General features: G+C 38.1%; 1 protein-coding gene across 1 annotated transcript; it reads right to left on the bottom strand.

The window, feature by feature from the left end:
* Nucleotides 1-3,358: 3,358 nt before the first annotated feature.
* Nucleotides 3,359-16,332, bottom strand: LOC133641450 (retinal homeobox protein Rax). The gene is made up of 5 exons (XM_062035183.1): nt 16,252-16,332; nt 15,511-15,649; nt 8,630-8,778; nt 7,070-7,168; nt 3,359-3,547 (listed from the first exon to the last, which is right to left on the bottom strand). Exons 1-5 carry the CDS (start codon nt 16,330-16,332, stop codon nt 3,359-3,361), a joined length of 657 nt encoding a protein of 218 aa, XP_061891167.1.
* Between the last annotated feature and the right edge of the window lie 1,464 nt (nt 16,333-17,796).

Genomic DNA, 17,796 nt, shown 5'->3' on the forward strand with positions numbered 1-17,796 from the left:
CGGCCCGCATGATGAGTTTTTTGGGGGTGGGATGGGGGGGATAAAAGCGTGGATAAAATGATTTATTTTCTGGTTGACCTATGACATCACACTAGGCTCCTAACAAGTTAACAGCCCAGCTCCGTTGTTATGTCCGATGTAATATTGACACAGATTAGACATACGTCTCTAATGACTGTGCTGGTGTTAAATAGCAGACATCATCAATAAATGATCTTAGATTGTGCTACGAACCAAGATGTAACCAGCCGTGACAAATACGTTTGTATAAAAATCTTGTTTCAGATATTAAAAGTATTATATTTCATGGAAAACTCTAATTTTACCAAGAAGGACAGGCAACAAATGCTTTTTCTAGTGTTTAAAGTAGTTTAAATGTTTAATTATATATTTTTTGCGCTTTTACACACAGCTGTGGGTATCCAATGGATCCCAGGCCACGCTTTGGACACCCCTGCGATAAAGAGGACAACTGCAGGGTGAAAAGTTTAACCGCATTCAGGACCTTGTGACATTAATCAGCTCTTAGTCATTTATGGGCCTTGATAGTAAAGCTGAGTTGTGTTATCTTGTAATTGGCAATTAACTAAAAGGTCTTCTAAGAAATTATCACACAGTTGTTTTTGTCATTTTTAGGACCTTTGGTTTTTGCCCTGAGTCCTGAGTTTGTAAACACCAAAAATAAAAGACTTTGACAATAAAATATATCAATCTAATCACTGGTACCCACCATATACTTGTCAAGAAGTGTTGGTGATGAACACCAAGATGCAGAGATGGCTGGCTTGTTGCAGGAAAACATGATTTTAATGTCCAACCACCAGACAGCAAACAGCCAACAATCCTCAAGCACTGACTGGAGGGCGAGGCAGGTATAAACAGTAGCCTGATCGGCAATTGCCACCAGGTGTGCCAGACTGCCAATCAGGGACAGGTGAGGGAAACGAGCGCTCAGGGAGACGTGCAGGAAATGGAACCAAAATAAAAGCGCTGACAGGAAATAAAAAAAACACAGAAAAACCCGAACATAACAAAATGATCAGTGACAAGCCCGACAGTAGCCTCCTTTCCGATAACGGATACAAGACGTTCTTTAAAAAAAAAAGAAAAAAGTCCAAAGTCACGGGAGGGCGTAGGGAGGACAAGGCAGTGGGGCGCCAGGCCCGCCGGAGACAAGGAAACTGGCGACGCCGTGGGAGGAGCTGCTGAAGACGATGTCGTCGTCGCGGGAGGAGCCGGATCAGCAGGCGGCTGCACAGGCGGTGTGGGAGGGCCCACCGGGGTTAGAAGTAGCTGTGCCTCCCCAGCTGCACAGCTACTCATAGCCCCCCCTCGCCCCTCAAGGTACGGATCCAGGACGTCCCCAAAGAGGCCCACAGACGACAGGGATGGGTGGGAGGTAGCTTGAAACTAGGAAAAACTTCTCCTCGATTCGGCCATCAGCGCCAGAATCCTGTCAAGCCTCTCCGACATAGAAATCTCCGCGGGGTTCGTATTTGGCTTGAGAATTCTGTCAGGAAGTGTTGATGTCAAACCCCAACATGCAGAGATGGCAGGCTGGTTTGCAGGAAAACATGATTTTAATGTCCAAAGAAAAGGCAGGAAAACAGGACTCAGGAAACAGGCAAACAGGAACCAGCAAACAGCAAACAATCCTAAAGCACTGACCGGAGGGCGAGGCAGGTATAAATAGTAGCCTGATTGGCAATTGCCACCAGGTGTGCCAGGCTGCCAATCAGGGACAGGTGAGGGGAACGAGCGCTCAGGGCGACGTGCAGGAAATGGAACCAAAATAAGAGCGCTGACAGGAAATAAAACACAAACACAGAAAAAAACCCGAACATAACCAACTTGTCAGTGACAAGCCTGACAATACTGATAATATACTATTGTTACTGTGGATATTTGTACCAATCTGCCCACTTTTGTTTACATTCAAGAGTTCCAGCTTGTGGTTAGCGGTTAGCATATATTCCTATGTTGTGTAGTGTATTATTATTATTAAGGGATGAGACTCGTAAAATACTTAGTAGGGCCGGAGCTAATTGTTTATCCATAACTCTGCCGTTGTTGGGCCGCCAAAAAAAAGTTTCTCAGCTGTGGTCCGTATGGGCCGCAGCAGTACTCAGTTGAAATACACTTTTTGGCCAATTGTGGCACTATTGACAATATCTAACAAAAAAGATGTCTGAAGTCATAGAGAAGTTTCTCAAGCGCAAAAAATATGACTAGAGTGGCAAAGCTGTATTTTCATTTACACTTAAACTTTATTGACAGTTGACAAAAAAATATTCATATAGTTTATTTTAGCACAACATAAATGTATGTAAACTTATTTTTCATTAGTACCTTCTTACGTAGTTTATTTAATTAGTATGCATTTGTATAAACTGCCTGACTTAAGGTTTATGTGTTAAATAAATAATATACTTTGGGATTAACACATGGTTTCATATCATTGAATTGTACTAATTCAGTGTTAATATTTGAGTGGGCCCCTGGCCCCTCTATAGTGGAAAAGTTGGGCCCTGAGGTAAAAAAGGTTAAGAACCTTTGCAAGGGATTTGACAAGTTCACTTGGAACTCCTAAACCGCCAGTACGTCTTCTTCCATCGTATTACACATTTTACACAATAGTAAGCATTGTTCAACAATCTATTATAATTTAAACTGGACATGTTTGTGAAGACATTTCAAAAGGTACTTTTTTTTTTGTTATTATTCAGATTGCTCCTTCACTTTGTTAAAGTTATGTAAGATATATAATGTTATCTACAGTCTATATGACTTTATAGGGCATATGTAAAACCTCCCACTTACTATTTTCTAAAAGAGCATCAAACATTAATAACATATATTTACTAGTCTAACTTGCAGATCTCCAATGAATTACTGTGTGCACTATAAAGTGTCCTTAGCTTCCACTGTTTCCTTGAAATGTTTCTCCAACTTCCCCTGCTGACCTGCCAGCAACCTCAATTTACAAGCTCAAATTAAGATAAGGACAGGTTGTAGAAAAGTCAAACAGATGAAGACCGATGAAGGTGGCACATTATCTTATCTCTGGTAAAGAAATGTGCTGTCATGAAAATAAAATATCTCCTGCACAATTCCATAGGACAAAATTTACAAGATTGCGGTCTTGTGCAGGTAAAAAAAACAAAACAGTACAGACTGGTTTTGCTGAATGAAAACATTTATTTCGTATTACCAGGTTACATTTATGATTTACGATAGAGTCTTTGGAACCAGAATGCACACATCATGAATACAATTTGTTGTATTTGAATTGTACTACAATAGGTTGGATATATACATATAAACAACAATGTATTATTAGTCCATTGTGATGTTACTGTCACAACCTAATTGTGTCATCATGTGCAGTAGTGGTCTCTATCTGGATGTCTGTGTCCAGAAGGTCAAAATACAGACTTCTGTAATGTGTCATATGTATGGGTGGGAACTTAGCTGTAAGGAACAATCTTGATTGCAGTGACTCATGTGAGCAACATGGCAGCCAGCACACTGCACCCATCTGTGGCTTCTGATGGGAACATAGAAAAGAGCACACTCTTTTAATTGCGGGAATAATTGAACAGTGTGTTTAATATTGTGGTTGCAATTTGCAGTGCCGTAGAACTGCACCACAGGAGGGATTGGGGGCAAAACACCAAATGATTTGAATGAGAGTCAATAGTATTGTAGTAATAAACTGCATGAGTCCAAATGTATTCACAACATACTTCTGTGAGCCTGCTCTTTGGCTCGTCACCCTTTTATGACATCTTCACACTCTAGTTCTTTGCTAACTTACACAATTACCCCACATGTTTCTGTACTTTTTTTTATTCAGTACTACTGCAAATTCGGCCACCATGGGGCCAAAGAAAGTTGCAAGTGCAAGCACTTTGATAAAGAAGGTGGTTAGTTTGTTATTATATGTATTTCACTACAGTATATTCATTATCTATAAAAATGTTTTTGTGGTAATATTTTTGGGTGTCTAAGTTGAATAATCGGATTGATTGATTGATTGAAACTTTTATTAGTAGATTGCACAGTACAGTACATACTCCGTACAATTGACCACTGAATGGTAACACCCGAATAAGTTTTTCAAATTGTTTAATTTGGGGTCCGCATAAATCAATTCATGGTAATCTGCATTATTTCGTACGGCTTCTTCTGTATGATTCAGTCTTTGTCGGACCGTTTGGAATGGATAATTGCAGTGTCTCTCAAATGGTGGGTCAGGTCAGAGTTGTTGTGAGCAGCAAGGGAGATTTTCATTATTTGTGTCTATAGTAGCATGAATACTTGTATTTATGTAAGAACGATACAAAAACCTGCAGCTCGGTGGCAGCAGTGCTCAATCTAGTCAACAGACAGCCTGTTCTACCCAGTAGAAATAGTAAGTACACAGAAAAAAAATAAAATAAAAACAAGGAATCCTCATGAAGGAAAAGTGACGATGATCAGAATTGAAAGGACTATGAAATACTATAAAGCATACATAGCCCTTAAAAACTCCATAACTGCAGTCGGAAATTAAGAAAGACAGGTTTTTGTTTTATGCCGTTCTACTAACATTCTATTTCTCTGGGATGTTTTTTTTTCTACTATTGCTGCAATAAAAATTAAGTACATATTCCAGCTTAACATTGAGCAACAGTTAAGAGAAGCAATATCAAGTTTGAAACACACATTTGAAAGGATGTGCTGTGCAAAAAAGGCTCACTGCAGCCACTAAATACAAGCAGCATCATCTCCATTTTTTGTTGTCATTTTTGAATATTATCTGTGCATCTACCAGAGTGATGGAAAACTGTATTGTAAATTGAATGTGTTTACATTAAACAGACAAATGATGATAACTAAATATTAATAAATTAGTAATGGTTGTTTCACAAAAAAAATGCTCAAACTAAAGTACAGTAGTTAACAGTGTGAAATGTTTCACGGTTCAAGGTTTTTTTTAAAATAGTTTTTCTGGATAGATGATGTATTCAGTCTTTTTCCCCCTTTAAATAAGTTACAATATAAGCAAAATTGTTGCAGATTTTGCACAAAACACAAAAAACATAACTCTTTTTGAAAAGGAATACGCTGATAAAGCTGAAATGTGACCAACGTTTACAGTTTTAAAACATTTTCAATGTTACTTTGTTAAATTTATAAAAATACACAACCAAGTGAATTATTTATACTTTTTTATGTGTATTGAAAATCACACATACAAGGCAGTCATGCTTAAATGTAACACACATTGACTCAATAAACTTAACCTGGAAATTGGTTTAAGTTTTTGAAGATGTTATGTTGAATAATTTTATTCATATACTTTGATTTTTCACAAAATCCTTAAATGAGACTGAAAAATTTCAAGTAAAAAGTGTCGTCAATACCGACCCCTGTATTTTACTTGTTATAGAATTGATAGCAACGATTTCAGTGTCAAGTGCATTACAGAGTGAACTTTCTAAAAAGATGATTACCTTATGTTGGAGGCACCTCTCCACCGCATAATACATCCACAACACATACAGGACTGCCAAGACAGTGTCAAATAAAACCATCTTCTTTGGGATTTTTGATATGACTGCAGGCCTCAAAGTTTTACTTTTTAAGGTCAAGGCAAGTGTTGCCTTAAAGGAGTTTTTATATCATATACTTGTGTGTGTTTGTGTGTATATGTATATATATATATATATATATATATATATATATATATATATATATATATATATATATATATATATATATATATATATATATATACTACCGTTCAAAAGTTTGGGGTCACCCAAACAATTTTGTGGAATAGCCTTCATTTCTAAGAACAAGAATAGACTGTCGAGTTTCAGATGAAAGTTCTCTTTTTCTGGCCATTTTGAGCGTTTAATTGACCCCACAAATGTGATGCTCCAGAAACTCAATCTGCTCAAAGGAAGGTCAGTTTTGTAGCTTCTGTAACGAGCTAAACTGTTTTCAGATGTGTGAACATGATTGCACAAGGGTTTTCTAATCATCAATTAGCCTTCTGAGCCAATGAGCAAACACATTGTACCATTAGAACACTGGAGTGATAGTTGCTGGAAATGGGCCTCTATACACCTACCGGTATGTAGATATTGCACCAAAAACCAGACATTTGCAGCTAGAATAGTCATTTACCACATTAGCAATGTATGGAGTATATTTCTTTAAAGTTAAGACTAGTTTAAAGTTATCTTAATTGAAAAGTACAGTGCTTTTCCTTCAAAAATAAGGACATTTCAATGTGACCCCAAACTTTTGAACGGTAGTGTATATAGATATACAAATAATGAAATGTCAATACATTTATATAGACTATCATATAGTGTATGATCCAACTTGTAGTAAAGTTGTGTATAAACGAATATATAAAACGCCATGCAATTTTCATTCCATTATTGTTTACATCAGCAACTTATGTTCATCGTTTACAAAAAAGTTACACACGTGGTCGTTGACAGCCACGAATCAAAATAAACATTCACGATACAGCACATAAACAGCATTGACAGGTCGAGAACTGCTGAGTTTTGAGGGCAAACGATCGACTAATTTAGCACTCCTTTTAAACTATGAAATTAACCTACCTAAAGAAGTTATGCCGCTTGCTAAATTTTTCCCCAACAGCCTGTAATTGTTCATGTTTTCTTTTTTTGATTCGTTCCTTACTCTGCATTTTGAGAGCTGCCTGACGTAAATTCACAGAATGACTGCACCCATGTTGTTTATACCGATTAACGTTAATTATGCGATGTCTTAAACATTTGAAAATGTAAGAAAAAAAAGTCATGTCGGGGCAATTTTATTAATTTACTCGACGAAACATTTACGTTACAATTGTCCATTAACAAGTAAAAAGTTAAGGGCGGTCACGGCACGTTCTGGCCGCCGAAGCTGGTCAATTTTTTAGGGTATTACGGCAAGTGACAAGGGCAGTCGTTCGTTGAATTTGAACCCTGCAACTGTGTTCATGTTGCTTTATATCACAAACATTTTTACAATTTATGGAATGTACGAAATGAAGAGATACCTCATAAAAGATCTGGGGATTCACAGGGAAGTGTGCTTGCTGAATATCTTTTAGGGTTTCACTTTTCCTCCATTTAGCTCGACGGTTCTGAAACCAGATCTGTAGAAGGAATACACAAAAAGGGAATATATTTTTTCTTAAATTTCACATAATCTGCATTTTTATTTGAAGCAGGCCAATGGCTTATTGTTGCGACCAAACTTTCATTTTGGTCGCAGACAGGTAGAAGTGAATTCTTGGAATTTGTATCACACGCTGTGCAAAGATCCAGGCTGGGTTTTGTGTAGTTATTAAAAAACACTCCTTTGCACATCCTTTAAATTATTATTCTACACATGTAACACACTCACAAGTGACCAGCACCTCCCTTCAACCCTTCAGACACCCTCACACATAACACATTACTCCTTAAATGTAATTATGTCTTTTACACAAGTCTAACAGTAAAAACAATTAATGCTTAATCAATGGTTGGTTTTGGTGGTGACTTAAATATATTAGGTCTTAAAGGCCTACTGAAATTAATTTTTTTTATTTAAACAGGGATAGTGGATCCATTCTATGTGTCATACTTGTCCATTTCGCGATATTGCCATAGTTTTGCTGAAAGGATTTAGTAGAGAACAACGACAATAAAGATCGCAACTTTTGGTATCTGATAAAAAAAAGTCTTTCCCCTACCGGAAGTAGCGTGACATAGTCAGTTGAAAGGCTCCTCACATTTTCCTATTGTTTTCAATGCAGCTAGAGCGATTCGGACCGAGAAAGCGACGATTACCCCATTAATTTGAGCGAGGATGAAAGATTCGTGGATGAGGAACGTTAGAGTGAAGGACTAGAATGCAGTGCAAGATATATCTTTTTTTGCTCTGACCGTACCTTAGGTACAAGCTGGCTCATTGGATTCCACACACTCTCCTTTTTCTATTGTGGATCACGGATTTTTATTTTAAACCACCTCGGATGCTATATCCTCTTGAAAATGAGAGTCGAGAACGCGAAATGGACATTCACAGTGACTTTTATCTCCACGACAATACATCGACGAAACACTTTAGCTACGGAGCTAACGTGATAGCATCGTGCTTAACTGCATATAGAAACAAAATAAATAAATCCCTGACTGGAAGGCAGCTGTGGCTACGAAAGTAGCTTACCACTACCAGGTGTAAATGAATGATGGGTTTTTAACATGTAAAGCGACTTTGGGTACTTAGAAAAGCGCTATATAAATCCCAGGTATTATTATTATTATTATTAGACGTTTTCAACCGGAAGTGTGGCGGGAAATTTAAAATTGCACTTTATAAGTTAACCCGGCCGTATTGGCATGTGTTGCAATGTTAAAATTTCATCATTGATATATAAACTATCAGACTGTGTGGTCGGTAGTAGTGGGTTTCAGTAGGCCTTTAAGTATCTTATCAAAAAAGGTGTTGTATGATGTATTATATGCTCAGATATTTTAATATGCATTTTAATGGAACAAAACTAGGTCAGAATGTCAATCCAACAATCAAAAAACCTGCTGCTTGTGACAAACACAGCAAGCTTGCACACCTGTATACATCCCAAAGTCAGGTGCAGACATGAAGCCAACTGCTCTCTGGTGTTAACATCCGGGTAGTGAGTCTGCTGGAAGACATTCTCCAGCTCCTGCACCTGGAGCGGTGTAAAAGTCACCCTGGTTTGTCTCTTTTTTCTCACATCTGTAAACAAAGAGATGGGAGACTGTAACTTCTACAAGCATCTTACAGACAAAAAGGAATGGTAAAATGTAAATGTAAAAGTCATTAAGTGAAAAAAAAAATCACGTTATGCATAGAAAAAGTTAAAAAAAAAACTATGATTCTGTTTCGAAAAATGGTAGTTTAAAAGAATTAAGTTGTAATGTTACAGTTAATGTCATTGTTAGTCTTTTTTGTTGTAGTCTATCTTCTATCTATACATGTCAGTGAGCAACATGTAGTATTTATTACTATTATTTTATTTTTCATTACGCTTTACTTCTGTTACTGTATGTACAAACCCCGTTTCCATATAAGTTGGGAAATTGTGTTAGAGGTAAATATAAACGGAATACACCCCCATGGTATGGGGGTGTATTAGTGCCCAATACATGGGTAACTTACACATCTGTGAAGGCACCATTAATGCTGAAAGGTGCATACAGGTTTTGGAGCAACATATGCTGCCATCCAAGCAACGTTACCATGGACGCCCCTGCTTATCTCAGCAAGACAATGCTAAGCCACGTGTTACATCAGTGGTTCTCAAACTTTTTTTGTCATCCCCCACTTTGGACAAGGGGGAGTTTTCAAGCCCCACCTGCCCCCATCGCCCCAACAGAATGCTAATGCCAAGCTTAACATTTTCAAATTTATTGAACATCAAGTAACATCAAGTTGTATACATTCAAACTCAATAACATAAAATAACATCAAGTTCAATAATAAATGAAATAACTGTGCAGCTGTGGTATAACTTGCATCAAGTTCAATAATAAATAAAATAACTGTGCAGCTGTGGTATAACTTGCATCAAGTTCAATAATAAATAAAATAACTGTGCAGCTGTGGTATAACTTGCATCAAGTTCAATAATAAATCAAATAACTTGCATCAAGTTGAATAATAAATAAAACAAAAGTGTTATAACTTGCATCAAGTTCAATAATAAATCAAATAAAAGTGTTATAACTTGCATCAAGTTCAATAATAAATCAAATAAAAGTGTTATAACTTGCATCAAGTTCAATAATAAATCAAATAAAAGTGTTATAACTTGCATCAAGTTCAATAATAAATCAAATAAAAGTGTTATAACTTGCATCAAGTTCAATAATAAATCAAATAAAAGTGTTATAACTTGCATCAAGTTCAATAATAAATCAAATAACTTGCATCAAGTTCAATAATACATAAAATAAAAGTGCCACTTTGCAATCTTTGCAAAAAAAAAAGGAGGAGCTATGCATTTTGTCAAGACAGGAAAGTGAACATGAGTTTTACAGTACTCCAGCATTAGTGGCTGCAATGAGCCTGTTTTGCACTGCACAGCTTTTCAAATGGGGGTTGCAGACTTGACACTGCCACTCTTAAAACCTCATTGAGTTCGGGGCTGAGCTGCCTTGACGCGAGTGCCTCCCGGTGAATGACACACAGTGTGTCCAATGCGCATTTGGCGCAACCCTCTTTATTAGAGCCTGCAGCCCGTTTCTTGTCCCTGCCATGGTCTGTGCGCCATCAGAGCAAAAGCCCACACAGTTTTCCCATTTAAGGTTGTGTTCTTTGAGGAAACTGTCCATTATCTCGAACAGCTCATCAGCAGTAGCTCTATTTTTTATGTATTTGCAAAACAGCAAATCCTCGCACAGTGACTCTTAGGCCAGCCCCCATTAGTTACTGTTGCTATGTCTGTCAAACTTTCGCTCCTACCTAGAAATTTAAAGCCTACAGGAAAAATAAGTAATTTACATTTATTTATATAGCGGATTTCACAGACAGAATCACAAAGTGATTTACAGTGTGTATAGAAAATGAAAGCATAGTAAAAAAATAAATCTAAGAATATAATTTAAAAAAAAAAAAAAAATGTAAAGTGAAATTTCCTCCCGTTCCTCGCGCCCCACCTGTCATGTCTCTATTCCCCACCAGTGGGGCGCGCCCCACACTTTGAGAAACGCTGTGTTACATCAACGTGGCTTCATAGTAAAAGAGTGCGGGTACTAGACTGGCCTGCCTGTAGTCCAGACCTGTCTCCCATTGAAAATGTGTGGTGCATTATGAAGCCTAAAATACCACAACGGAGACCCCCGGACTGTTGAACAACTTAAGCTGTACATCAAGCAAGAATGGGAAAGAATTCCACCTGAGAAGCTTAAAAAATGTGTCTCCTCAGTTCCCAAACGTTTACTGAGTGTTGTTAAAAGGAAAGGCCGTGTAACACAGTGGTGAACATGCCCTTTCCCAACTACTTTGGCACGTGTTGCAGCCATGAAATTCTAAGTTAATTATTATTTGCAAAAAAAAAATAAAGTTTATGAGTTTGAACATCAAATATCTTGTCTTTGTAGTGCATTCAACTGAATATGGGTTGAAAATGATTTGCAAATCATTGTATTCCGTTTATATTTACATCTAACACAATTTCCCAACTCATATGGAAACGGGGTTTGTGAAAACCTCAACTGCAAAAACGTAATTTCCCTATTGTGGGATAAATAAAAGTATATCCTATCCTAAAATATTGTACTGTTATGAGAAATAACTTTTCACGGTAGAAACAAAACAGTTGCGATGCAAGAAAAAAAAAGTTGTGATATTACAATAATATGTTATGGCACAGGGGTTAGTGCATGTGCCTCACAATACGAAGGTCCTGAGTACCGTATTTTTCGGACTATAAGTCGCAGTTTTTTTCATAGTTTGGCCGGGGGTGCGACTTATACTCAGGAGCGACTTATGTGTGAAATTATTAACACATTACCGTAAAATATCAAATAATATTATTTAGCTCATTCACGTAAGAGACTAGACGTATAAGATTTCATGGGATTTAGCGATTAGGAGTGACAGATTGTTTGGTAAACGTATAGCATGTTCTATATGTTATAGTTATTTGAATGACTCTTACCATAATAAGTTACGTTAACATACCAGGCACGTTCTCAGTTGGTTATTTATGCGTCATATAACGTACACTTATTCAGCCTGTTGTTCACTATTCTTTATTTATTTTAAATTGCCTTTCAAATGTCTATTCTTGGTGTTGGGTTTTATCAAATAAATTTCCCCCAAAAATGCGACTTATACTCCAGTGCGACTTATATATGTTTTTTTCTTTCTTTATTATGCATTTTCGGCCGGTGCGACTTATACTCCGGAGCGATTTATAGTCCGAAAAATACGGTAGTCCTGAGTTCAATCCCGGGCTTGGAATCTTTCTGTGTGGAGTTTGCATGTTCTCCCACCTCCAAAAACATGCACCTGGGGATAGGTTGATTCGCAACACTACATTGGCCCTAGTGTGTGAATGTGAGTGTGAATGTTGTCTGTCTATCTGTGTTGGCCCTGCGATGAAGTGGCGACTTGTCCAGGGTGTACACCGCCTTTCACCCGAATGCAGCTGAGATGGGCTCCAGCACCCCCCGCGACCCCGAAAGGTACAAGCAGTAGAACATGAATGGATGGATGGATGTTATGGCCCGTGATGTATTGTTATGGTTTTGATATAGTTTTATTATGTTTAGTTCTTATTTCCTGGTTTGTGCTCTTACTTTGTTCTGACTTCCTGTTCTGTATATGTTAGATTAAGTGTTATAATGAAGACTACACACTATGTAAGTGTCTATATTAGCCAACTATCAAAATGACTATGTGTCATTGGCTATCGCAAATCTTTGTTGGCAGAAATGTTGAAATGTAATATTTATTCTACACATTTTTGCAACATTCGAAATCATTAGTAAAATGGAGGCTTCTCAGAGGGTGAGTTAACTCCTGGAAATTACTGGCTTAGAAATGCCAAAGGTATACATGTGTGTGTCCAAGTTAAATAACTATCAGAAATGCAGCTACAGATAATGTGTCACATGAGACATGCAAATATAAATTTAATTAAGAGGACTTAAAGGGAATTAAATGAGCTCAAATACCATACTTGCCAACCTTGAGACCTCCAATATCGGGAGGTGGTGGGGTGGGGGGCGGGGGGAGGGGGCGTGTTTGGGGCGGGGGGCGTGGTTGGGCGTGGCTAAGGGCGTGGTTAAGAGGAGAGTATATTTACAGCTAGAATTCACCAAATCAAGTATTTCATATATATATAATATATATATATATATATATATGTATGAAATACTTGATTTTCAGTGAATTCTAGCTAAATATATATATATATATATATATTTTTAATTTTTTTATTATACATATAAATAAAAGACATACTTGAATTTCAGTGTTCTGCAGGCTATCCAGTAGGTGGCAGTATTGTCCTGTTTAAGAGTGTCACAACATTGCTGTTTACGGCAGACAAACTGCTTTACGGTAGACTAAACGTGACTGCTATTGTTGTGTGTTGTTACCGCGCTGGGAGGATGTTAATGAAACTGCCTAACAATAAACCCACATAAGAAACCAAGAACTCTCTCTCCTTGTTGTGCACTCTACTCTCTAAAAGCCGTAGATGTTATGACGTCATTGGGCAGGCAAGCTGCTGGGAAAGCGGACGTGAGAACGGCTGTCCCCACTCCGGTCCGCATTGAGCTGGAGGGGGCGTGGCCTCCAGCTCCGGCTGAATACCGGGAGTTTGTTGGGAGAAAATCTCTGCCGGGAGGTTGTCGGGAGAGGCGCTGAATACCGGGATTCTCCTGCTAAAAACGGGAGAGTTGGCAAGTATGTCAAATACACACCTACACACGAGGCATAATGATGCAATTTGTACATACGGCTAGCCTAAATAGCATGTTAGCATTGATTGATTGATTGATTGAAACTTGTATTAGTAGATTGCACAGTTCAGTACATATTCCGTACAATTGACCACTAAATGGTAACACCCGAATACGTTTTTCAACTTGTTGAAGTCGGGGTCCACGTAAATCAATTCATGGTAATCGATTAACTTACAGTAATGCAGTGACCAAATATACCTTATTAGCACTACACACAGGTCAATAACATCAACAAAGCTCACCTTTGTGCTTTCATGCACGACATTAAAAGTTTGGTGGACCAAATGGGACAAAAAAGGAGTGGCATAAAACATGTCTTAGAAAGTTGTACACGTAAACAAACTACGATGAGTTCAAGGACCGCCAAAATTAGTAGGACAAATCAGCGCTTGCCAAATAGTCTCCAATCACTGAAGCGTGTTTAATATAAACAGTGCGATTTCTACCAATTATTCAGGTTTGTGTCATGTTTGTCCTCCTACAGAAACCATATTAAAACAAAAAATGTATTTTTTCCCTCATCTTTTTCCATTTTTCATACATTTTTTAAAAAGCGCCAGAGAGCCACGAGGCCGGCACTAAAGAGCCGAATGCGGCTCTAGAGTCACGGGTTGCCGACCGCCGGCTTAGCCTTAGTTAGATGCAGCTTTGCCTGTGCTTTTCTGTGCATTTTGGGTTTTGTACTTTAGGTACTCTTTACTTGCACACTGCCTGCCTTTTGGGGTCACATTTAACAAGAATGACCTCATTCTACATAACATTATAGTTTACAAGAATACAGTTGTTGTATTCCAAATTAAAAAAAAAAAACAGTTATGGAAAAAAAAACATGTAGTGGTAGGTGAAAATATGTGTAATATTCTGAGAAAAAGTCATACAATTACAAGAATTACATTGTACTGTTACATGAAATCTTAGTCATAGTTCACAAGAATAAAGTTGTAATATGACAAGTACAAACAATTGTACAGTTACAGAAACAAGTAAAAGTAGAAGGAAAATAGTCTATGTGTAAGGAAGAAACACAATTAGAATGTTTTGGAAAAAAGTTGTACTTTCTCAAGAATTACATCCCACTGTTGAAAGAAATAAAGTCGTAGTTTACGAGAAAAAAGTTCAAGTATAGTACGAATGAAGTACAACATTTTATAGTTAAGGGAATAAACTTGTAGCGATTTCCCCCAAAAAGTTGTAACATCCATAGAAAAAGTTGCAATGTTAAAAGAAATATGTCGTACTTTTACATGAAACAGTAATTGTAGAATTAAGATATAATTAAGTTATGATATTAGAAAAAAAAACGTACTGTTACAGGAATAAACTTGGAGCAGTAGAAGAATTAATGTTGCTATTTTAGAAAAGAAAAATGATGTTCCGAGAAAAAGAAGAAGAAGAAAAAAAAAAAGAGTCATTTTTTGATGAATAAAACTATTGGGTGGAACCCTGACCAAAGTTAAAAAAAAATAAAAAATACAGTTGTAATGTAATAACAATACATTTTACTGTTACAATAATTAAGTCATAATGTTAAGAAAATATAGTCTCCTAATTACAATAACATTAATAATATAATTGACATAAAGTCTTTGTTTATGAGAATATGGTTGTAATATCAAAAGTATAAAAACAAATCTGAGGTTACAGTTAGAATCTCATAACAAACAATAAAAACATCATAATGTTAGAAAAAAGTTGAAAAAGTCAACATTTCCCCAAGCATACAGTCGTAATTTTCACAAAGATGAAACATGAACATTGAGCAGTAGTCACTGTCATTTTTACAGTAAACTGGGTCATACTGTACAACTAAATATACGTTCATAACATTTCTTGCTCACACTCAACACAAGAGAGGATTTCTGTCAATGAAGTTTTTTACTCAAGATCATACAATAAAATGTACAGTCAAATTAACTGTATTTTGAAGTGTACCTTGAACAAATGAGTTATTTCGAAGCATATTTCACTATGGATAATTATAAAAACGTACCTGTGCATGAATTGTGGTTAGATAACCTGGTGTTCTCCTTAACAAAAGACCGATTGTGATGAGCTCTTGCTTCTTCTCTGACACAAGTGGGCTTCCTCAGAATCTCTTCGATGGAATGAGATAAATGTCTGCGTGGGTCCTGATCGGAACATTTCTCAGTATTATCTTTGTCCCACATGTCCAGGGTGTTAACCTTTTTGTCTTAAAATGACCCTTTATTGGAAGCACAACCCCCTCCAAAAACTGTGTGAACAACAGCTTAGGTTGAGAAAACTGTTCTGACTTCCTTCTCCTGTCTTTGGTACTTATCTTGCACTCTGCTCCCTGAAAGATGAGGAGATCCAAGTTGGCCTCCTTCACCTGTGGGCATGTGTTTAACCTCCATCACATGACCACCGTGGAGGAGGGGCGACTGGTGTACTTCTAGGAAAACCCTAATCAGCATCCATTGTTAAAATTGTCCAAGTCCGAGAAGAGTACGCTCACACCTTGATCATTACATCGGCACCAGCTTATCAGTCATGCATTATTTATTTGTGTTGTTGCGTCAGCCTCAGATAGACTGAGTTGTAAAACATAGTGGATTTAGAGGGCAGATCCTTTTTGTTGTTCTTATCATTAAATTCAGTGAAAAGATTATCTTTATGATCTTGGCCTCTCTGTGGCCTCTCACACTGAAGTTGAACTCTCAGAAACATTTGCTTAAGAGGCGGATACTGGACATCTTATATGGTGCGGTACCTGGTCTCTTCCTGCACCCACGCTCCCATCGGCTCCTGGCTTGTTCCTGTCGTCGGTTTGAAGGGAGAGGCTCGCCACCATTGCTCCTGCTGTACCCGCCCCCGGAAGCGCGGGGTGAATACCCGCCACCTGCGGGCTCTGTGTCGGACCCCACTCGGATCAGCTGCGCCAGGTTCGGTCTTGTTAACGCAGGATCTTTGACAAACGAAACGTTTATCCTGAAGGATTTCTTCACTTCCCGCGGACTGGACTTCCTCTGTGTGACGGAGACATGGCTGAGAACCGGTGAGTCCGCCCCTCTTAATGAATGTTCGCCACCGGAGTGCTCCTACTTTAATTCTCTGCGGTCGTCCGGTCGAAAAGGAGGAGGATTAGCAGTCGTTTTTAAAAATGACTTTAAATGTCGTCAGATCCGCCTACAATCCTCCTTTTCAACCTTCGAACTGTGCATGTTTGAACTGAGTCTTTCTGATGTCGTCTTGTGTGCCGTCGTCTATCAACCACCCAAGTACCATAAAAACTTTATCACTGAATTTCTGGCTGAAATCCTGCCTAAAAATGACCGTGTCCTTATTGTTGGTGATTTTAAAGGCCTACTGAAACCCACTACTACCGACCACGCAGTCTGATAGTTTATATATCAATGATGAAATCTTAACATTGCAACACATGCCAATACGGCCGGGTTAACTTATAAAGTGCAATTAAAATTTTCCCGCTAAACTTCCGGTTGAAAACGTCTATGTATGATGACGTATGCGCGTGACGTCAATAGTTAAACGGAAGTATTTGGACACCATTGAATCCAATACAAAAAAGCTCTGTTTTCATCTCAAAAATCCACAGTATTCTGGACATCTGTGTTGGTGAATCTTTTGCAATTTGTTTAATGAACAATGAAGACTGCAAAGAAGAAAGTTGTAGGTGGGATCGGTGTATTAGCGGCTGGCTGTAGCAACACAACCAGGAGGACTTTGACTTGGATAGCAGACGCGCTATCCGACGCTAGCCGCTGACACTAGCCGCCGACCGCACGGATGATCGGGTGAAGTCCTTCGTCCTTCCGTCGATCGCTGGAATGCACGTGAGCACGGATGTTGATGAGCAGATGAGGGCTGGCTGTTTCAGGTGGAGAGCTAATGTTTTTATCATAGCTCAGTGAGGTCCCGTTGCTAAGTTATTTTCAATGGCGTCGTTAGCAACAGCATTGTTAAGCTTCGCCAAGCTGGAAAGCATTAACCGTGTATTTACAGGTCCATGGTTTAATAGTATTGTTGATTTTCTGTCTATCCTTCCAGTCAGGGGTTTATTTCTTCTGTTTCTATCTGCATTTAAGCACGATGCTATCACGTTAGCTCCGTAGCTAAAGAGCTTCGCCGATGTATTGTCTTGGAGATAAAAGTCACTGGGAATGTCCATTTCGCGTTCTCGACTCTCATTTTCAAGAGGATATAGTATCTGAGGTGGTTTAAAATACAAATATGTGATCCACAACAGAAAAAGGAGAGAGTGTGGAATCCAATGAGCCAGCTTGTACCTAAGTTA

This window comes from Entelurus aequoreus, linkage group LG24 (genome assembly GCF_033978785.1).
Source record: "Entelurus aequoreus isolate RoL-2023_Sb linkage group LG24, RoL_Eaeq_v1.1, whole genome shotgun sequence".
Lineage (NCBI taxonomy): Eukaryota > Metazoa > Chordata > Actinopteri > Syngnathiformes > Syngnathidae > Entelurus > Entelurus aequoreus.

Coding starts and splice junctions, on each gene's coding strand:
- LOC133641450 (XM_062035183.1), bottom strand. CDS start 16,332: ATGGTGGCGAGCCTCTCCCTTCAAACCGACGACAGGAACAAGCCAGGA. Junction 8,779..15,510: donor TAACCACAATTCATGCACAG/GTACGTTTTTAT, acceptor CTTTGTTTACAG/ATGTGAGAAAAAAGAGACAA. Junction 3,548..7,069: donor ATCCCCAGATCTTTTATGAG/GTATCTCTTCAT, acceptor TGTTCCCATCAG/AAGCCACAGATGGGTGCAGT.